This window comes from Spea bombifrons, chromosome 7 (genome assembly GCF_027358695.1).
Source record: "Spea bombifrons isolate aSpeBom1 chromosome 7, aSpeBom1.2.pri, whole genome shotgun sequence".
Classification (NCBI taxonomy): domain Eukaryota; kingdom Metazoa; phylum Chordata; class Amphibia; order Anura; family Pelobatidae; genus Spea; species Spea bombifrons.
This window is the reverse complement of record NC_071093.1, coordinates 43,000,220-43,023,157: the sequence shown is the minus strand read 5'-3', so window position 1 is coordinate 43,023,157 and position 22,938 is coordinate 43,000,220. Positions and strand designations below refer to the sequence as shown.

Below are 22,938 nucleotides of genomic sequence, written 5' to 3'. Positions count from 1 at the left end.
AGATATACCAGCCCAGGTAACATTTACCTACATTGACCTTCGGGAGGACCTTATTCCACAGCCCCGAGGGATACCCACGTTCTCCAACCCAACACGCAATTACAAAACATGGTGAGGACCCAATAAACCAGCCCAGCTGACAAGCAGCCCTCAAACCGGGAAGGACCCGCATACAACCCCGAGAACATGCAGCCCCTACCCCTGGGAAGGACCCAGGAGACAACCCAGGGAACATGCAGTCCTCAGCCCAGGAAGAACCCCATGGAAAACCCAAGGAACATGCAGCCCTCACCCTAGGAACAACCTCATGGAAAACCCAAGGAACCCACAACTCTCACCTCAGGAAGGGCCCAGTTAACCAGCCCAAAGAAGACGTAGCCCTCGCCCTCGGAAGGATCCCGGAGACAACTCAGTGAACATGCAGTCCTCAGCCCAGGAACAACCCCATATAAACCCAAGGAACATGCAGCCCTCACTCCAGGAAGGACACATCCCAGCAGACATGCGGCCCTCAAACTAGGAAGGACCCAGGACACAACCAAGGGAAAACGCAACCTTCACCCCAGTGAGGAACCAGTAAACCAGCCCAGAAAACATACAGCCCTCGCCCCAAAAAAGGACCCAGTTAACTATTGCAAGGAGCCCAGCAGCTACCGTTCAGAAGACACAGGTAAACCTTCTGGGGAGGACCCAGTTATACCAGCCAGTCTGAGCAGTGAGAGTCAAATATGTCAATCATATCACACATAAGCCTCGCTTTCCTACCTTGAATATTAGCTATAATATGATAAGTAAGCCTTAAATAAAATTAAACGAAATATGGAACAAGAGAAATGAAAAGAAATATGAAATTACACAAAAAGACAAAAAAAGAATGAAACCAAAGAATGGAGGTTTGACGAGCTACCTGGTGCATAGTGCCGCTCCCCTGCGCTACTGCAAGGTTTATGATAACCAAACGAACTGAAAAGCATTGGATGAGAGTGGGACGGCGGCACCAGGCAGTGGAAGGAATAATACGAGTCACCGTTAGCCACCGGCACCTTGCGGGCCACGTGCTGCGGCCTCGGGTTCTCTTGGTGAAATAGAACCCAAGAACCTAATGGTGAGAGAACATAATATGACAAGAACAGAATGAAAATGATGCTTTTCAAATAAAAACAAATCAAAATAGCAAAAAATTAAATAAAAATAAGCATAAGGCTGATGGCATTTGGGGTGAGATGTAAAATGGACAATGATATAAATCTTCATATATTTGATATATTTTATTCAGACACAAAAATTGTCCTTTTTTGGACGTACCCTCTGTAATATTAGAAACACTGGTTTTACTTGACATCTAGAACCATCCTCTTCTTCTAAAGTAATTGTTCTTCTGTCATCATTTTGTATTTAAAATAAAATTAAAAAAATATTTTTTTTTTCCTAACACTCCCAACGGAGATGCCTAATTTTAATATCAATTTAAAAAACTAAAATGATTATCTAAAACTAAGGGTAACGGTATAAGTAATTTTTGAAATGTTTCAACCCTGGAGCTTATAAACCTCGTGTTTTTCTTTCTTTCTGTGTTCATGGAACTTTTTAAAACAAAAATATTGAGAATTTATAAGGTAATTGTGCAATTTATATATATTTCTTTAGACATTTTAACTCTAATCTAGGTTTTCAGCCGTATATATACTTACAAATGTCTTGAAAGATACAAATAAACTGGGTGGGGTCATGTTGCCTTTCTAAGGACCGCCCCCGAGGGGCTGTAACTATTATCAGAAGTTAGAGATTACTCGGGTTTACTTTAAAAGTAAATCCACCACCTGAAACTGGAGGCTTTAATTTGCTACATTTAGGACAGGCCTGCCGAAAATCTCAATCTTAAGGGACCCAGAATGAATGATAAATATATAGGATTTAATATTTCTTCTTGTATTTGCTGTTACTATGGAGATTTTGTTTGATACTCAACAAATACCAAACTCCCATTTGTTTCGAACGCTGTAGAAATGGCTCTGAATGAAGATATAAAATCGGAATAAAGTGACCATTAGAAAATAGCAAATGAGAGCTTTTGCCTGTTCTCTTGCTGATGGCCTCCACCAGGTTGGATGGGAAGTATCCCACCCTGTCGTTGCCCGTCCGGTTGTCGTGGATGCATCCTTTCCAGCGCCCATCGACATGCTGCTCCAGCACCTTCACATGGGGGAGAGGAAGAGAAGTTCAGGAACGGCTGGGCTGTCACCCCCTGTACCCCTCTCCTTTAATTTAAGAACTTTACTTTTCTACTTTTCACCTGCTGACACCTGAGGCTATGGTAGGGAAACATGAGGCATTGCATATCCCATGACATCACTATTTAGAATGTTGGTGACTTTTTTCCCCGACCACTAATCCTACACCCAACACCCTCGTGATTAAGCTCTATGGTACCACCTTGAATGTGTTTAACATGAGTTAATTTAGACCTGTCGCTAATAAAATGTTCCATTAAAAATAATAAAATTTTACATAAAAAAATAATACAATTTTACATTAAAAATAATAATACATTTAACATTAAAAATAATAATAATAATAATTATAATAATAATAATGTTGTTATATAGTAAGTGTTGGTGGTGACCTATATGCTTTTAGAATCCTGAATTTTAATAATAATAATAATTTTTATTATTATTATATTATTATTATTTTTTTTTTAATTTTTTTTTTTTTTATTATTTTTTTTTTAATTGATATTGAAAAAAAATCAGTTTTAAAACCACAATAGCCAGTTTCCCCAAATATTAGTAGTGGTTTTATCTGAACGAACGCCTCTGCGGGCAGGAACTCACCGTAATAACGTCTCCTGCCTTTATATTCAGACTGGTCAAATCGTAATTATTGCAATAATCCTTTACAGCCCTGACTTGAAGAGCTGCGGAAGCATCTACGACGAAAGAGAGGTGTATAAAAAAAATACATAAAAATGTATCAAACAGGAGCTGTCATTCATTGATCCTTTATGGGAAACAGCTGGAGGCGGCTTTAAAAAGCACGTATTGTAACCAGAAATGTGTGTGTAAAAGTTTCCATACCTTGATAGAACTTAAAGGGAAAATTAACCCAAAAAGTAAAGTAGGCATAACTTGGCTTTGTAAAATGTTACGTGTCCTCGGCCATTCTGCCCTTTGATTTGGAGTGAGGTTGGGATTTCTCAATGTTGACCCCATTAATATAATTCACAAAATAAGGTATGTTCGGCAGAAATAAGTGTAAATCTTTAAAGGTCATTTCAAAGTAATAACATGACATAAAGTTTGTTCATATGTTGAAATAACAACATTCTCGATAATTCTGCGATTGAGGACAATATGGCGGCCCCCCGCCAGCCTTCTTCAATGGGTTTATTTGTTTCCATTGCACTCATCATAAGGTTGGCACCAGGGGGGGGGGCACGAAACCTTTTAGAAAGTTAATAATGCCTAAATTATCTTTTAGGTGTAAATTTCCTTTAAGGAAGCCATCCGTGGGCTGTAACGAACGTATAGACAGAAGTGATCTTACGAGATACCCCTCACCTCTCAGCATCTGTTTGATCTCTTTGCTGGCTTGGGTGCCAGTGAATTGGTTCACGATGTCCAACGCTGACTGGTTATAAGTATTTCTGATATGGGCATTAATTCCACTCTACAAAGAAGAACACATACGAGGGACACATAATAACAGGTTGCATTTCCAACGCGTGCGCAGAATGTTTTATTTTTGGCTCTGAACCCGACGGAGCTATTAGGAGCTATCGGTGGGCTTGTTAGATCCAGTCGTTAGTGGGTTTAGGAGGTGGAAGACCTTGTCCCGAATTCGGAGGAAAGGAGCTTTGCCATCCCTTGGCTACACCTAGCTAAAAGACCGCGCAATGAATATATGGGATTCGAAGGGGTGCTAAAGTGTTTTAACCGTGGGGTACCTGATTAACCCTTTGTGAGTGAAGGATAGGTGGTGGACGGAAGCAACACAGGGTATTGTCAACCATTAAAATTAAAAGCCCCCCCTGTGAATTTGGAGCCAACAAGGGGACCTTAAATGTGTTAACCTGAAAAGTACCGGATAGAAAATGTATTTGGCTCTGGTTGGGCGACGGTTGCACGGAGAGATCTAATGGTTTTGTGTATTGCAATCCCTCCGGTGTTTCTTTTGATGTGGGAACATCAGCCCCGTACCAAGAGGGAATCTCGCCCCTCCTGGGATTAGCACATCAAAAAAGAAAACTCCCTCTTCTGAACTTTAACCCCCCCCCCGGGCCGTCCTTACAGACTAAAGGATTGTGCGTTCAGAAACCACATTAATACACAATTCCTCATTGAATATAAAATGTGGTGTGAGAAATATTTGGGTATCCGTCGTAAAATAATAATACAAGGTTTTACGCGTCTGTAGCTTGTCTGGATACTGAGCCAGGATGCGATTGGGTTCCAAGTGATGGTAACAGCCATTTATAAGACTGAAAGGGTTAATTTGCTGTAATGTGTACTGTTTATTTTGTTGGCATTTTCTTGGGGTAAATCACGTCTTTTTGAAATTCCACTCCCAGTGCCTTTTTTTTTTTTAATGATCTTAATGATTTTTCGGCAAGCGCTGGAAGAGCCTCCAGACGCCGCGTCTTCCGTTGGCTGCGGATTCTGAGATGACTAATTTGAAAATAAATGCAGCTAATTTGAGAGTTATTATTCTACGCTTTAAACATTACCCGAGAGTTACTGAACTCGGCAGAAAAGCGCTCACCAGATCCCCAAGAGTCTGAATTTGAAAGTTAACCGGCTTGAGTAGCTTTAAATCAGCGGCAGGACTGTTTGGCGCCTGGTTGGAATATTTTTGGGCCACCATCTTTAATGATAATGTGGCCCTGGGCAAGCCAACACTAGTGGGCCCCCAAAGCCCATTCGCAACCTGCTTCCACTGGCCCATTCTTATGCCATGATCTTCACTGAGCACGTTGGCGTTGACTTGGGGGGTACCACGTGTTAAAATGAAAATAAGAATTCTAACAAAGGCACAAGAAATCTTACATCCAACAGGAGCCGTACAACTTCCGTCTTTCCACACAGAGCAGCCTCATGTAACGCCGTGCCGGACTTTGTCTGCCGGTTGATGTCTATGCCAGCCTGCAACAGGAGCCTAGCGAGAGATAGACACAGGTCAACATCATCAAGTCAAATATATACTTCGGTTGTCTTGGGTTCCAGCCTAGAAGGTGACCTGAGATTGTCCAAAAAAACTCTGCAAGAACTTTGGTGATTCGCTTAAAGCCAGCAGGGAACTCTCCAATGTTTATGACTCTTAGCCAGCATTTGGTTTGGATATGGCTGAGAATCACGGAAACTCGGGGACGGCTGGCAGCTTCCACCCCAGCCAAGTACTGGTGGACCTCTTCTCCCTACCATGGAGAACCTGGCCTTGAACATAGGAGACATCGGCAAAATCTCCCTAATTTCACCCACAATGTTCATTAGAATTGGTCCAGATGCCCTCCAGTAGCCAAATGTGAAGGTTCCAACCGGCTGGAGACTTTCCTATTGGCTGCCTCCGGTTTAAAGGGACAGGAGGTTAAAACGATCAATTTTATGTACTTTGCATAGCATGGGACTAAATTGTACCGTCATTAACAGCTCCAACCGCTAAGGGCCATAGAATTGCATGACAAAGAAATCTAAATCTCATGCAATCACAGATATGTACCTACATAAATCATACAATATGCTATTTCCTGCTTAAAAGTAAATTCTAGACGTGGGAATGTAAGATTTTAGATTATTTGCGTTGATAAATAAGACTTTCACAGAGCAGAGAACGCGTTGCTCGGGCTTTGAGAGCCTTTCCAGCACATCGCAGTTATTGGCCGCACACCGTCCTGCGGTATGAGGACCGGCATTGTCTCTGTCACCCGAGTACGTTGGTTTTGATAAAGGAACACCTGTACTTAATAGAAATGTTCTTTGTTTTTGTTGCCAAATGCCTCTGCGCTGAAAGCAGGAACCAGAAGAACGCCGTCCTTCAAAATGTTCCAACAGCCCGCCGACGGCATATAACTAATAATCCCGCGTGACTACGATCTGCGAGATGAAGCCATACAAGTTACAATGTAGCCAAAATCAGAGGAGAGACACTCCGCCATCCGGCTGTTTAAGACATATTACTAAATAATAAGGTTAGAAAACATTTCATGTTTCACATCTTTCAAGCGTATCTTTGGAGAAGACCAATAGTGTCCATGGTGGACAGTTTCAAGCAGGGCAACAATGTATCAAGCACCTAATAATAACAATGACTCTGAACGTTCTGTGGACTCCTTCTGTATCTAAAGAACACAAAAAGTCACATGTGCTCCGCAGAGAACATCCAACCCAACCTCAAAAAGCCACCCGTGTGTAATCGCGTGGCACGGAGGGGAGTTTATTCCACGTGCCTAATCACCGATCCCGGAAGCGAGCCTTTTGGAATACGATCACGGGTTGCTTGGTTTGTACTGCGTCACAGCTATACCCATGAGAGACATCTGGCTGCCGAGGCGGCCCACTGAGAACGGTGGGATTGTCACGCTGCTATTTAAAGCACCCAAACGCCATCGCAGCAGCTCCCCGGGCAGCGGATCTCAGATGGACCGTGACTGAACTCAGCTGGGAACGTTCGGAGAGCTCAGTGTTGCCAACTTGAACGTGAACAGAGCAATGCGGCCGGTACATAAATACAATGATACATCCCAACTACCTTTCCAGCTATTTTCTAAATATTTTCTCTCTATTTTACGGGAGTAGTGGTATTTAGGTTGAACAGCCTCCCAGCAGAAGTGGTAGAAGTTAATACAGTAAACATGCATGGGATAGATGTACAGCTCCGGAATCTACAATGAGTGAGGTCTGAAAGTTTACAGAAGGAAAAACACGCAGACTAGACGGGGCCGAATGGGGCCGATCTGCCGGCTGATTCTTCCATGTCTCTACGAATCCCGAAGCTGCGAGGTATCAGACTTACCTTATGATGTCGATGTGGCCGTTCTTGGCCGCCAGGTGCAGGGGGCTTGTGCCGTTGGGATCGGTGCTGTCACCGGGTTTGGGCTCCAGCAGAGCCGCACACATGTTACTGTTCAGCAAAAGCTGCACAACCTGCAACGATGGAGACAGAACGACAAAAGAATGAACTAAAAAGACACGATTCAGACCACCCGAGAGTCCTGGCAGTTTGTGTCTCGCGCGATGCAGCCATCTGGCCCAAGAGCGGACCTTCAAATGGCGAAAAGCTTGGAGGATTAAATTATCAGGAAAGAAAGAAAAATCTAAAATGTGGAAATCAGTATTTGAGGGAAATTAAGAGCAATATTTTACGTAATAGCTGTGGCCGCCCCTGCATTAGCCGAGGGCTACCCCTTTCATTACTATTTCTGATATCGTGATCAATTGATTTATTGAGATGACGAATTGATTTTTATGATGTTTGTCCTGTATTGACTTGTCTGTATGTTTTTTGAATTTTTTTACTTTTTTGTATATATTTAAAATAAAAAAAAATAAAAAATTAAAAAATAATAAAAATTATGAAGAAAGACTAAGGGTTCAATAAGTCCGGCTTGGAGAAGAGACGAGGAAGGGGGGATGGGAGAGAGACTTTTAAATACATAAAGGGATTTAACTAAGTACTGGAGGTGAGTTTATTTCAAATGGAGGTGAAACACGGAGCGACGAGTCGAACTTACCCCAACCCTTCCAAACTCACAGGCCAGATCCAGTGGGGTCTTCCCCGAAATGTCCATGATGCACGGGTTGGACTGGTGCTGGAGTAACATCTCGGACTATTTAAAAAAAATAATAATAATAATAATAATAATTTCTGACGTCTTTCCAAAATATCCCGAAATGACCCTATTTTTTTGGCTGTCTAGAGATGAAGTGTCGAAATGACGACGTCTTTAATTAGGGGGTCCTCCCTTACCACGTCGTAATGCCCGTGCTGCGCCGCTTGGTGCAGAGGAATCTGCCCCTCATCCGACGGGATGTTCACGGCCGAGCCGGACTTCAGAAGCATTTTCATCGGTTCCTTCTTGCCCTGCCAGGCTGCGTAGTGCAAAGGTCTCATCCCTGGAGAATAACGAATGAAATATCAGACGAGCGTCTTCACGCATTTAAACAATCGGACATTTTTTTTTCTATCGGCTCATGCCTAAAAAAAATATACATTTTTATTTTTTATCAATAATATCAAACCTTCTCCTTTTAATTCTAATAATTACCCTAGGCATAATGAGGCGAGGGGACTATTTCGCCGACTTTACTAATACTTTTTTAATGTTCGGAGGGGAGGAGACCATAAAAACCCAAATTTAACCCTGATTTTGGGTTTCCTTAAGGAAAAACAAAAAGACAAACTATAGTATAATGTAACTTTTTATTTAATTAATCTAAAATATAAGGTAGGAAAAGCTAACGGAGTGTTGGCAAAAAAACACGCCGGGCTGGTACACGGGGTGTAAATGGGGGCAATAATCTTACTTTATTTTGAGCCTCCTGTCCTCCAAAAAAGAGTCAGAAAGCCCCCACTTTGGGTTTTCTTTGAGTGTCAACATTCTCTTCTTAATCATAAATCATAATTATTTTGGGCTCAGGTCTTTAGCTTTTTGGGACACTTTTTTTTCTGTATTTATCCATCAGAATTTTGATTTAAATTTGATTTAATTTGTTCCTCAGAATTCTGATCTCCAGTATATCGCCTTTTTTTGGAATAAAAGTTACATTTTACTATAGTTCGTCTTTTTCGTTATCTGTTTGGGGATTCAGTTCTCGTCCGTATATGTATCAGCGGTAAGTCAGTAACTACCCTCGCTGCTGTGATAAACCCTGGTATCTCACCTTTGTTATCTTTGATGTCCACGTTAGCTTGGGCTTCCAGGAGTAGAGTAATGAGCTCCGTGTTCCCGATGAGTGCCGCGTGGTGGAGGGCCGAGAAGCTGCGGACGACAGGCGTCTCGGAGTTACATTTAATTAAAAGGTTACTGAGTGATTGTCTCCCCAAAACCAGCTGCGCAGACCCAGATAAGCAGCGTCGGGACCTTAAATATACTCCTTTTGGGAAAACATCATCAATTGTATTATCATTCTTGTTTAAGATTCCAGGTGCCTTGATATCCACCCATTTAACCCCTTTGGAATTTAGGCGATCTTTTTTAACGCTGAATTTATATTCCATATAATAGGAAATAAACGGTACTTATAAAATATAAAATATATAAAATATATACCTCGGATGTAACCTTCTTGAGGTGTCAATTTTAATTCATAGACTTTTTAAACTACATGGGTGTGAAACGGGTCGGGTCACTAAACAGGTATCCTTAGATCACACTGAATCGGAGTTTGTAGAATATGAAGACGTCCGCTCCATACTGTGGGGTAAAACCCCTGAGACTCAAGGTCCAACCCTAACGGTTTCTCGAAGTGCATATTAGGAGTACCTAACTCCCAATGGTATGTCATATCTGAAATCCCTGCTTGAACACAGGTGACAATCCAGAATATCTTGAAAACCATGCTTTTCATTAAGGGACCATTATTAAAACCATTTGGTTGCCACCATTAGTGAATCTCTTTAATAGAAACTTTGCGATGGACCATCAATGGGTTAATATTTGTAAAGTCCCAGGTTCGGCTCAGTTCCCAGGTATGTTTATCACGGAACGTGGAGAACAATGGCTACAAAGACGCGTGCGACGCAAGGCAGGTGGTCATGGGTTGGGTGGCAGCCGGCGAGTAGGGGAAGAAAAAGATGTGTAGTTGGACCTCGTGTTGCCCTCTGTGGCTGGCATATGCGATGAGCGCCGATAATTACATGACTAATCAGCCCGTGGTTACCTGACTCTGCCGTTCCGGAGCTGATTAGAACATCAGAGAAGATGTTAGAACGTTCAGCGCCACGGCTGAGTAACGCCGAGCTGCTTATTCAAGCGGGAAATGCATATGGAAATTCGCCCTCCGTGCCTGAAAGTGTGATGTCAGAGCCAAAACCATCCGGAAAACAAGCGGGGAATTTCTCACGGCCCTGCCGGGAGGTACAGCGCTCGGCGTTAAGTAGCCAGGAGGCAATGCCAGGCAGATTAATAGCGCTGGAGATTACTGGCACGCTGGGGCGGGTTCCAGAGCAATCCAGCAGAATCCCAGAACCTTGATGGGAAGATGGAAGTCTCAACTTTATTACAAAGAATAATAATTTTTTATACTTTTTTCCCCATAATATCTAAATACCTGGTGGTTACTCCAAGTCCGGGTCCGACCGATGATGCCATAGTAACAATTAAAGTCACCAGAATTAGGAATCTGCACTCACTCCCCACAGGAACTCAGGTGCTTAGCTGTGCCAGGAAGGGCCAGCTCCCCAGTAAATCAAAAATAGAAGAAGGCTCCAGGCACGCAGGGGTTCCATCAGACAGATTTATTGTAGGAAACAGACAACAACGTTTCGACCTCACAATGAGGTCTTTATCAAGTATACTTTTTTTCCCCATAATATCTAAATATCTGGTGGTTACTCCAAGTCCGGGTCCGACCGATGATGTCATAGTAATAATTAAAGACCGGTCGGCTGAGATGGGTTCATATATCCCATGAGTGTCCTCAAAGAAACACGTAGCCACGCGATTAATGTTGCGAGAGCGTTGGGCCAAAGAGCTGAACGTTGACGTAAAAAACCCGGAAGGCCGGCGGCTTTTAAAGATGAAGAGTTTGACGTCGCAGACATACAGCCTGGATCAAGAGCAGCTCTGGACGCATCGGACAGAAATCCACCTAATAAACCCAGGATCAGCGCCGAAGCCAAGACATTTTCACAGTCTTAGATGGATCTACAGCTTTATGGGTGTCCAAGTTCCAATGATTAACCCATGACGCTAACATGACATTTCAGGAAACGTCATGTGTCCTATGACATCATCATAATGATCATATTTATTTTTTTACATTAATAAGTGAACAGCATATCTTGTTGATAAAAGTATTAACCCCAAAAGTCCAGCTAACAAACTAGACTTTTTAGTTGAGCCGAATCACACAATCAATCAAGAAGAACCCAGTTGGCCCAGTCCATGCGCAGCAGCCCCGGGTTAGTTGCCGACGTACCACCTTTGCCAGCCATTCTCTTCTTGTCATTAAGTCTGTTATTAGTTGAAGACCAAAAGATCAGCAAGTTTTCTGCTGTGACCATCTCGAGGCTGAAGGAGTCTTCCTCATCCTCCTACACCCGAGTCAGGACTTTTTGGGGGGTTTTTTGGACTCCCATAATGCGTTATTTTAACTTTCTGACCTTTCTTGCCAGTTTCTTGCTGATTCCACTTCTATCCAAACCTACCCCCCCCCACACACACATCACTATTAACTACCTTCCTTATTTACAGAAGACATCGTGTATCACTCACCCTACCATTAGCATCGAATATAAGCTCCGAAAATGAGGGAAAAACAATCAAAAAAAAAAGTTTCTCCCAAACTGACCAATTTACAGAAGATCCCCGGAGATGCAAAAGAACCAAAATGGGTTCTTCTCACAGAGGCGTCAATTTAACCCTTCAAACTTCAATCTAAAATAAAAATGTGCATCTTGTTGTAATTAATAGGGTTGCTTTAAAAAAAAATCAGCATAAATAGGCAGAAGTCAAAAGTGTAGATTTTTAATATTCTCTTTTCTGCAAAATTGCAAAAAACCTCCCAAAACTACCAAAAATTAAAACTATATATATATATACCAAAAATTAAACTATATATACAGTGTATATATATATACATATAAAAGGTACTCACCACTTATAGGTAAAAAAAATTAAGGTGAGAAATTATTGGATTTCTGAAAAATACAGTAATTTTCTTAAAAAAAATATAGGATTTTTTTTTTTTTCAACAAAAATTATTTTGAATGTCCCAGTTAATGTCTCCATATGGTGATCGGGGACGGGAGGAGGCGACTTATATATACGATATTCTTAAATGTTCTCCACTTAAGAGAACCAGATGTGCCTTTTTTTAATCAAAATTTATTCACGGGGAGAAAAAAAAACATGCCACGAGGTGGCGCCCCTTCCAAAATGAAAATCCGATGCTGAGCGTTCATCGTTATAAAACTACGGTTAAAATTAACCCTTTCCTGCCAGTTCCATATGGCTACCAATGTCTTCGTTGGCAACGCGTCGACATTTTTTTTTTTTGTAAACATATTTTTCTTGAAGTGTACTTGCAATTAGAGATTTTTTGCAATTAGAACCTTTTTTTGGAGAGTCGATTGGCAAAAAGCCCAGAAAAGGGCAATTTCTCAGTATTTTGTTTCTTCCGTATTTAATAATTTCCCTTTTTTTTTATTTTTTTTATTCGCGAGCCTTCAGGATTCGGCGTCTTGAGAATCCGATTTGCATATTAACCTTTCAGAAACTAATTATTTCCATTGAAAGCTTTCGTATTATCCCCAATCTCATTAACACCTCGGCTCCTGGCGGGTCTTGCAAAGCACTTGTTTGCGAAAGTGTTGATAATCTGAGACGTTTATAAAAAGCTGACCTACATTTATTCTTGTAAAATCTCCTTAGAAAGAAGGATCCCAAAATTTGCTACTTAAGATGATTATTTAAATAGAGATTTCTGTAATAAGGTGTCTGAATGTTCTGTATATTTAGGTAGCACATTTGTTGGTCCTCGGGGCTGCAACCCTACACGACTTTTAGGATTTCCCTTACTGACATGTCATTGGACTGAAAACGTTGTATATCACAGAGTAAGGTTCCAAGAAACATCCTGAAAACCCCGTAGGAACTGCAGATACCTCCACACCATTGCTCATTGTTCCCTTGATAGACGTCAACTTTTATGGTGGCCAGCAGAAGACACTTGGGACATGGCTTGGGAGGACAGACTGGCCGAACAAGACTTGTAGGTGCCTTTGGTTAAATGTCACAAGGTTTCTCATTACCTGGCCCTACCTTCTGAGGACCACATGCCACGAATGCCCGAGAAGAGTTGACTCATGCAGCATCTCCTAACGTAGTCTCAGCGTGAGCAAGAACCTAATGAACAAAAGTATGGTCCCAACCACCTGTTAGTTCTTATCTCTCCAGGCTCTTTGGGCAGCAGGGTGGTGGAGCTCATCAAGGTTCCAAATTAGAATTTGCTCCAACTTGAGACACTTGGGTTCTCCACTAAGATCTTTGCTATACATGGAACGCTTGTAATATGTATCTATTCCCATCCTGCTGGCCTACAGTTTGCGTTCTAAACACAGCGAGATGTCGCTGGGCCGCTCCTTTCAATGTGCTGAAAACACACTTTCAAGGAGACACCGGCAATTATGTGACAAACTCCCTACGGACGTTCATGCCGGCAGCAGCAGAGCCTGCCTCTCCAGATCATTTGCACACCCCCACGTATCACGTATCACTGTCATCTATGATGTGTATGTATCTCCTGCATGACATGTGCTCCTCACGCGGATGGCGCCTAGACCCCATCATCTTCAGCCAACCATGACCAGCCACGAATCAGCGGACAAGTCGTAGAACCTGCTATAAGCCATTCAAAAGAGATCAGAGGTCCAGGCGAGACTGAAATCTGTTGATATCCATTGTATCTATTTTCCATCATTACATTTATTCATATAGCGCCAGCATATTCTGTAGCGCTGTTACAATAGGGGACCTCGAAAATGAACATTACATTAAAGATGTGGAGCTACAACGTGACAAGAACATTAATGTACGTGAAGACGTGAAAACGATATCATAGGTGAGACTATGTAACGCTTACCCATCCGGGTCTTGGAAGTTGACATTTACTCTTTTTGCAGATCCGAGGAGTTCTGCGGAAAAAAGGAAGAGAGAGAAAATGACTAAAAGCAGATTCATCGGAAATTTGGGGTTTATTTACTGAAGCTGGAGTTTGCAGGAGAGCTCAACATTTTTACTTTCTGATATAATTTACTATACATTACGAAGGGCCAACCACAATGAGCTTTTGAGGAAACCCTTTGTTGGCCCTGTATACTGTATAGATTGTATTCAGTCCCCTCCCTTATTGAATTATGCATTATGCAGGGCCAGCTCGGCTTTGTTGCACAAGAAATGTGCCATGATTGGCCCTGTGTAACCCAGCGTAATATCAGAGCGCTTTCTCGCTTGGTCTCCAGGTCATATTTGTTTCCCTGGGTGGGGTCATGTTTAGACACGCCCACTACACGCCCTCTTCCCCCCCACTCAAAACTGCCTGGGGTTAGACCTGCTCTTGCGTGCAGCTAGTCCCGGCTTATGCATGGCTAGCCCCACCTACATAGTTGGTTGGCCCTGCCCCTTCCCAAAGCCACTCCCCCAGAAGAGGGAAGGCTCCTGGTAGGCTGCCCTGAGAGCTTCCCAGGTTTGAATAAACCCCACGGAGAATCAAAACCCACAGACAGTCATACCGCCCATGAGGAGCCAACTCGTTTCAGGTTATACACTAGAATGAGTATAGTGTCCGGCCCCCAAACCGTTAAATTTTGGGTCTTTCTTTCTATGCAGTCGTTGGAGAAAATCCTCCCGTCCCCAGTTAAAAAAGGAGCAGAGATTAAAGCTGCTTAAAAATGTATAGAATCAAAGTTCCTTTTTTTACCTAAAAAAAGGTTTTGTTCTTTAAACAAGCATTTAGTGGATGGCATCATACAGCCCTTCCTGTCTCGTTAATGAAAGCTCTACAAAGAATAAAGTCTCTGAAAACCTCAGACACGGGGAGGCAGTCAGAGCGGGGGACACAATGGAGTACGTGACACACGTCCCTTCCAATTTAGATCTTGCACGATGGCACGGAATATTCACGTGGCGACAGTAAAAGAATTTAAACATGCATGGGATAGGCATATGGCTCCTGAATATAGAGAGAGTGGCAAATAAGTGGAACAGCCTCCCAGCAGAAGTGGTAGAGGGTAATACAGTGCGGGGATTTAACATGCATGGGATAGGCATACGGCTCCTGAATCTAAGACGAGACCAACGACTGATTAAGGTTTGAGTCTTTACAGCAGGAGAAACGGGCGACTAGACGGGGGCCGAATGGGGCCGATCTGCCGGGAGGTTCTATGTTTCTATGACATTAAGGGATCCGCTTGATACATTCAGATACCAAAAGGATCATCTCTTAATGGATTTAGTCGTCTACTATTTTATTCTTTTTAGGAATGAAGAAACGTCTATCGCAACCAATAAATGAGCCGTTATCCCGTGCCCCCCCCGAGTTATTTGTCGTATGAATGACAGCGTATGACGCACGATACTCCGGTGTGTGCTGCGAATACAAACCCCGGCGAGCTGACGGATCTTCTCTGACGCCGTTTGAGACAAAACGCTAAGGTTTTGATCGTTAAAGTGAACGCGTCATACTCGGTAACACTGTGTTTCGCGGTTCGGGACACTAAATACACACATAGATTTAAGTAACCGAGACGCAGCTTTCCAAATGCACATCATTGTCACTGAATTTGCATATGCCCGCCTACAATTTGGTGGAAGTGGCAGGCGCAAGGTGGGCCCCAGCCGGCCCATGCCTTTGTAAATACATTGCCTTGGTTACATTATATTCTTAATAAACCTAGAGCCATGTTTTTTCATTAGAAACCCACCTTATTTGTTTCCAATGGCAGCAGCCCACAAATTGAATGATTATTCCTCCCCACTAAGCTATCTCTAACCTATTGTTAAGTTGCTGATTGTTGTTGATTGGTTCAGGCATCCAACTTGAGACACTTGTGCTTGGGGGGAGGGGAAAAAGGCAGGACCCGTTCCAGATATCGGAGGGGCCAGTTCCAGAAGTATGCAGGGGAAGTGACTACAAGCCCACCTTACCCAAATAGAGACCTCAAAATGCAAAGTGGAGGAGGCTAATTGGGAGCTGTGATAGAGGTCTGTCTTTCATGAGGGAGATCGGAGGATCCCCCAACAGGCCCGTGGCCCCCATTGCCCGTAAAAATGGTGGGGACCGTGGGGCAGCTATCGGGACAGTGCCCAAAAATCGTGACTATCCTGCGAAACCTGGGACTGTTAGGAAGTACGGTAAAGTGAAGCGCTCTTGAAAAGTTGTGAATTGTGCAGATTTCAAATTCTTTTTCCCCAAAAACAAAGACCCGGAGGGGGCTTGATTCACATTACGGGGGTCCTGATCGCAGCGTTAGAGTGACGGGCTAATTGCGATCTTTCGGTCGTGGTCATCGCCCCGTCACATGTCTGACAGACGTTCGTTACAGCGGAGTAAGAAAAATAATATATTTGGGCCTGACGAGGCAGTTGGTAATTATCCGTCCTCCCACCGGCTTCGCGCATGAGTCTGGAGCCTCGCGCTTCACCGGCAATTAACGAGGCAAATTAGAACATTACGGAACCTGTCAGCTTCCCGACACGCGGGACGTACGGCCAGGGGATACGGCGCCGGAATCGGGACAGTGACGCAGCTTTTAGCAGCTGCCTGACACGCTTATCCCTCCTCTGTCCCCCTCAACAAAGACGGAGCTTGAGGCATTACCCCCGAGTGTCCCTGTTTAGGAGAGACAGTCCCTCTCTGGGACTCAGATCTCCCTTTCGGGTTGCCTTTCCCTCCCCGATGCCCTCTCTGTTATAGGAGCTCAGAGAGCCCCCAGAAATGCCCCCTCTCACAGTCTCACTACCCTCTCCACCGGCCGCTTCCGTGTCTCCTTTCCAGCAGCTCCACTACGCCTCTTGCATCATCATGTTCTTCTGTCTTCTGTTTTCTTCTACTTCTCCCCATGTCATTTTTCTTCATCCGCTTCTCCTTGAACCAGGCCTCCCGGAGCACCTCCGCAAAGACACGCCCTCTTTCCCAGTTGGAGGAATGGGGGAGAGGCTGTCCCAGTGGCTCCACCCATTTTGCAGAAATGCTCCAAGACAGATTCCTGGAGTCGTGGTCACCCCCCCCACACCTTACTCAATAGCCTCCACTCATTTTTTAACCTCCCTGGATCAGAAGATACAACACATAAGTCTCCCCGTCAACTGCTCGTTGGCAGAACGTTCGCAAAGCCATATTAAAGTTCTAATAAAAATAAAAATAGTATCTTGTTTAAGTGGAAATCCATCTGGTTCGTTACTCTGATCCCATTCCCAGGGGGTTGCAGACCTGGAGCGGTGGCGCATGCACAGATGGCTCAGTACAGAAGCTCACTGTAGGGGTAGTGCAGAGTGTTAGCCTCCTATCAGAGGAATCTCTGTACGGCGTGGGGGAGAGAAGAGAGAGAGATGGTGGGAGAGAGACATTTAAAACAAGAGACCGGAATCTAACACTAGAGGGTCAGAGGCTGAGATGGAACCGAAGGAAGTTTTACTTTACAGAGAGGGTGGTAGATAAGTGGAATAAACTCCCAGCAGAAGTGGTAGAGGCTAATACAGTGAGGAAATCTAAACACGAGAGCTCATAGAATTTTTTTTTAATATATATATCTATATCTATATATATATATATATATATTATGGGGGGGGGCATCACCATGACAACCGGAACAAAATGTTGGTATATAGGGAGGGCTCTAAGAATTCTGTGAATGGAGCTTGGAGGAATGAAAGCTACACAAGGGTTGCTATGCAATAGCAGAGAACTGCTGGGTTATCAGCTGCATACCTACCAACAGTCCCGAAGCAGGTAGGACTGTGCCTATTTTTTTTTTTTTATAATGCACATTGAATATTGATTATAACCCATTGTACAGCGCTGCGGAATATGATGGTGCTATATAAAATAATACATAATAATAACACTATGTTTATTCTAGCCCACGTACGCCCTTCTCTGATATCTGCCACGTAAGGAAGGGCCCCCCGCTGCCGGCCGACGGCACAGAGGTGAGTCTGGATTCCGAACACGGCTCATCTCAAAAGAAATTGCGCATCTAACCGTCGGAATTACGGAACCCCCGCGGGGATAAAAGAGGTCTCATGCCGGGCGCATTCAAGGAACGCGATTACGCATCCCGTGGACCGCGTCTTAATATTAAAATCATTGTCCGGGAACAAAAATAAACATAATCTCTGGCTTTTTGGTTTTCTTTTCTTTTTTTTTTGGTTCATTTTCCCCCTTATTTCAAATTAATTATAAAATGAAATAATATTCACTGAATTTTAGAAAATGTTTGTAGACTTTTTGTAGAATGCAAATTATTAGATAACAGCGAACCTATTAACCAATAAGTGATAAGGATTCTGGATGATGTCATCGAGGATTTGTTTTATCACCAATTATTATTATTTTTGTTTACTCGGCAAGCAACAATGTCTTATTGTAACTCCTACAACACCCATCCAGCAGACCACAACTCCTGGCATGCTCAGGCAACCAGACGCGCATCTGATATTGAACCAATCACGAGCTAGCCTGGGTGGCGGCTACAGAAGTGGCAGTTTAATGTACATTGAAAGGGACACTCCAGCCATCCTACGCAGTTTAATGTATATGACAGCTGAGAGGTCCCTTTAAATTTACACCGCGGGGGGCGAGGGTCTGTGCAGACCCCAGTGCACATGCGCAGAAAGCGCTCCCATTAGAACCAAGGCATTCCTGCAGCCGATTGGCTGCTTTAATACGTATTCTTCTTCAGCGGGGCTGTCAAGGACCTCAAACTGTCCCTTTAAAGCAGAACAACAGAGATTGATGGATTTTGATAAAGGGCCACACCGGCCCCCGGCTCTATTCACAGAGGGGCCCATTTGTATTATTTGGAGACAAAGTCACGTGTTCACGTTGGATAGATGACAGCGGGAGGATAAATGAGACGCTCTCTATCACGCCCCTCTCTCTCTCGCAGAGAGAGCGCCGCTGCTCTATAATTTGGGAATTCTTAGAATTCTACACAGTTTAATGTGAAAAAAGGATTAAATTAGCATAGAAATACCCAAATCTCTCATATATGTGCTTTACTACATACACGCACTCTCAAATACCTCCCATGTGTCCCTGTTTAGTTTGGCCAGTCCCTCTTTGTGATCCAAATCTGTCCCTCCCCGGCAGCCTAAACCTACAAGCAGTGGCGTTTTCTTCATGGGGAAGTTGTGATGTCATCAAAGGGTGCCGCCGTAAACCCGCTTGTTATTGTTATTTGAACCTAAAAACTGCTAAACATTCAGACTGGGGAACCATTAGGACGGTCTCGCAGTGAATGTACGCTCTTCCCAGCAGGCGCTCTCGTCAATATATCTGCTCGGCGCAGTCTATACGAGACGCCGCGCTACTTCCAGGCGGCGCTGAGCTGTCTAGACAGCACGTAAAGGAGACTCGCGAGGCCCGAAAATTGACATGAAGTATAAAGGGAAAGGAGCGGAGGTTTTGTGAGAGGCTCTTTCATCCTCGCCAAGGCAGGGAGGCCGCTCCGGCCTCTGATGTGATGTTGCTATGGAGGGACTCTGTCTGTATCACTTACCTTGAGTTAAGGCAGGCGCCCGGCAGCGGTTGCTAGGAGACCAGCATCTCCCGGTCCTCCCCATCCCAACTCAAAGGATAATAGAGAGAGATGTGAAGCCAGCGGCTGTCTGCGTAAAGAACACACGGCCTCTTACTGACCCGCGACATCCCGTCCACCTAATACACAGACAGCGGGACACCCACCCCTCCTAATACACAGACAGCGGGACACCCACCCCTCCTAATACACAGACAGCGGGACACCTACCCCTCACCCCTCCTAATACACAGACACCCGGACACCCACCCCTCACCCCTCCTAATACACAGACACCATAATACCTACCCCTCCTAATACACAGACACCGGTACACCCACCCCTCCTAATACACAGACAGCGGGACACCCACCCCTCCTAATACACAGACACCGGGACACCTACCTCTCCTAATACACAGACAGCGGGACACCCACCCCTCCTAATACACAGACAGCGGGACACCCACCCCTCCTAATACACAGACAGCGGGACACCCGTCACCCTTCCTAATACCCAGACAGCGGGACACCCACCCCTCACCCCTCCTAATACACAGACACCATAATACCTACCCCTCCTAATACACAGACACCGGGACACCCACCCCTCCTAATACACAGACAGCGGGACACCCACCCCTCCTAATACACAGACACCGGGACACCCACCCCTCCTAATACACAGACACCGGGACACCGACCCCTCCTAATACAAAGACAGCGGGACACCCACCCCTCCTAATACACAGACAGTGGGACACCCACCCCTCCTAATACACAGACAGCGGGACACCCACCCCTCCTAATACACAGACACCGGGACACCCACTCGTCACCACTCCTAATACACAGACAGCGGGAAACCCACCCCTCCTAATACACAGACAGCAGGACACCCGTCACCCCTCCTAATATACAGACACCAGAACACCTACCCCTCCTAAAACACAGACAGCGGGACACCCACCCCTCCTAATACACAGACAGCGGGACACCCGCCACCCCTCCTAATATACAGACACCGGGACACCCACCCCTCCTAATACACAGACACCGGGACACCGACCCCTCCTAATACAAAGACAGCGGGACACCCACCCCTCCTAATACACAGACAGTGGGACACCCACCCCTCCTAATACACAGACATTGAGACGCAGTATTACACACTAACCCTTGATATATTCTCTTTCCCTGCTGTATTTGTCCTACACTTCATTGAGCTTCTGTAGGGCCACCCTGGGCAGTTTCCCCATCACTGGCTCCCCGCAGCGGGGTGTGCGATGGGTAACATCAACCAGATACCCTCGCCGGGGCTGCCAGCCTGTCCCAAAGGGAACCGGCCTGCTGACCGGATGTGACCCTGCAGGAAACACCCCCCCCAAATCATAACATACCCCTCCGGTAACGCAGCAGCACAGAGCCTCCACGCACCCTGCGCCGCAGCGAAGTGACCTGATTAACCGGTCCAATCACAGATGGTCTTTCCTGGGGCTAAGATTGCACTGGCACCCCCGCTATTGGAACAACTGCTAACACGCGCCTTTATTTCATGCTCAATGCAGAAAAGCAACACAAAAAACTACCGGAACATGCACCTCCCCCGTACCCGGAAAACAGTGATTTTACCCCAAACCCGAGTGCATGGGCAAATTCACAATCTGGAGCTAAGGTTGCCATATCAGCACTTTTTCCTGGGGTGATGACGCCCACCTATAAAGTGTTTCCCTGCATTATGGGGGATGTATAAAAGCGGTGAAGTAACTGATACATCTCTCATCCCGCAGGGTAACACTATGGGTGCTGCTTAGCAACGTGGAAAATGTGCCCTGGAAACAAAAAATGGCTGATATGGAAACCCTGCTGCTTCTGACTCCATCACATTCTACTCTGACTGCTTCCTTTATCACTGCTTAATCACAGGTGAAATCCCTCCTTGAACACAGGTCTACTCGCAGTATCTGTACCTCCTGACAATAGAATCTTTGGGGTTGAATCTGATTAGCCGAAAGAAAAGGTCCATTAGGCACATCGGGCAAATGCCCAGTGGGCCGGTGACGGCCTGGATACGTCGCTGCCTCTGCTCATCCATACGCGGCCTCACGCTGACAAATCTGATTTATCGGCTGCCGGCCTGTCCTGTGTGGCAGTCCCACTCCCATCACCCCGATTCCGGCTGCACAAGAGAATGATTTTCCAGGCAGAAGATCTGATATAATAAAAATGACTCGTATACCCGTTACTATCACATATTCCATTTAAAAAAAATACATTTTAAAATAACAAAAATGTTCCCCCTTTCCTCCCCTGATGCCCCTCTTTCCTCCCCTGATGCCCCTCTTTTCTGGAGCTCAGAATGTTTGCTGGGTATGAGGGTATCACAGAGTTATCCCAGGGTATCCCACCGAGATCAGCAGGACAGCGGGATAGAGTGGCAAAATCGGGACTGTCTTGGGCAAAGCAGGGCAGTTGGTAGGCATGCATGGGAAGTGCCGAAGATCTGCTAATCGTCCCCTTGCTCCTCGGCATGACTATACTTGGTAAATCTCCCGCTTGGCTCGGGGTCCCCGAGGCGCTCGGCGGGTATTTATGGAACAAACACTTGTAGAGTTTGCTGGAAGCTAAAAGTGGCTGCGAGGGCCGATCCCCGTTTGCGGAGGGTCAGGGGCCGTTTTCTGCGGCTCTCTGATTAAGTTCAGCTGTTGGAGATAGGGGGACGGGGCATTTTCAGGGGTATATATATATATATATATATGATTCCTGCACCAAAATCTCCCATGGAGGAAAACACGCTTAATGCCAGATGAGGAGATGCCACCATTTTTAAGATGTAGACCAGCAGATAGTCGGTACCAGGCTGCCCAGCCAAGAGTTAAAGTTTTGAGACATGTTGCCACCTCTGATCTTACGTTACCAAGAGGGTGGTAGATAAACGGAACAGCCTCCAAGCAGAGGCTTTAGGCATGCATGGGATAGGCATACGGCTCCTGAATGAATAGGCAACCAAGGGCCGATTAAGGGGCCGATCTGCGGGCAGATCTTCTGTTTCTATGATACATCGGTGGCGGGTATGACATATCCCGGGTCCCACCTACAGTGCCTGCTATATTTATAGACACATAGTATCATAGTATGATCCAGAACCTGCGCATGAATGAAAGATCTGGCAGCTACGCCGTGTGGGCGGAATACTGATCACACAACATATGTTATTCATGTAAATTGAGCATCCACAGATCACGGCTGCTTGTCTTCTCGCTGCATCTTAGAGACCCGACCCCCCCAGTGGATTCAGAAAATCAAAGAAATAAAAGCAGTTATTATTATTTTTTTTTTTTTTATATAGCGCCATCATATTCTGCAGCGCTGTACAATGGGAAAACAGGAAATAACAAGAAAAGGAAAAAGAATAATTTTGTAATAATACATAAATTGATTAATCCACAAATAATAAAATACATATTTACTTTATTATTTGTGG

The 22,938-nt window shown here is 44.7% G+C and overlaps 1 protein-coding gene across 1 annotated transcript in view; it reads right to left on the bottom strand.

Moving 5' to 3' along the window:
- CASKIN1 (CASK interacting protein 1) overlaps positions 1-22,938 on the bottom strand; it is a 55,748-nt gene that overhangs the window by 12,273 nt on the left and 20,537 nt on the right. The window contains exons 2-11 of the mRNA XM_053470467.1: positions 13,800-13,851; positions 8,877-8,974; positions 7,963-8,108; positions 7,727-7,822; positions 7,009-7,139; positions 5,046-5,154; positions 3,561-3,669; positions 2,835-2,929; positions 2,076-2,193; positions 908-1,099 (exon numbers count right to left, since the gene is read on the bottom strand). Coding sequence (XP_053326442.1) covers positions 908-1,099; positions 2,076-2,193; positions 2,835-2,929; positions 3,561-3,669; positions 5,046-5,154; positions 7,009-7,139; positions 7,727-7,822; positions 7,963-8,108; positions 8,877-8,974; positions 13,800-13,851 — 1,146 coding nt within the window. The remainder of the gene's footprint in view (positions 1-907; positions 1,100-2,075; positions 2,194-2,834; positions 2,930-3,560; positions 3,670-5,045; positions 5,155-7,008; positions 7,140-7,726; positions 7,823-7,962; positions 8,109-8,876; positions 8,975-13,799; positions 13,852-22,938) is intronic.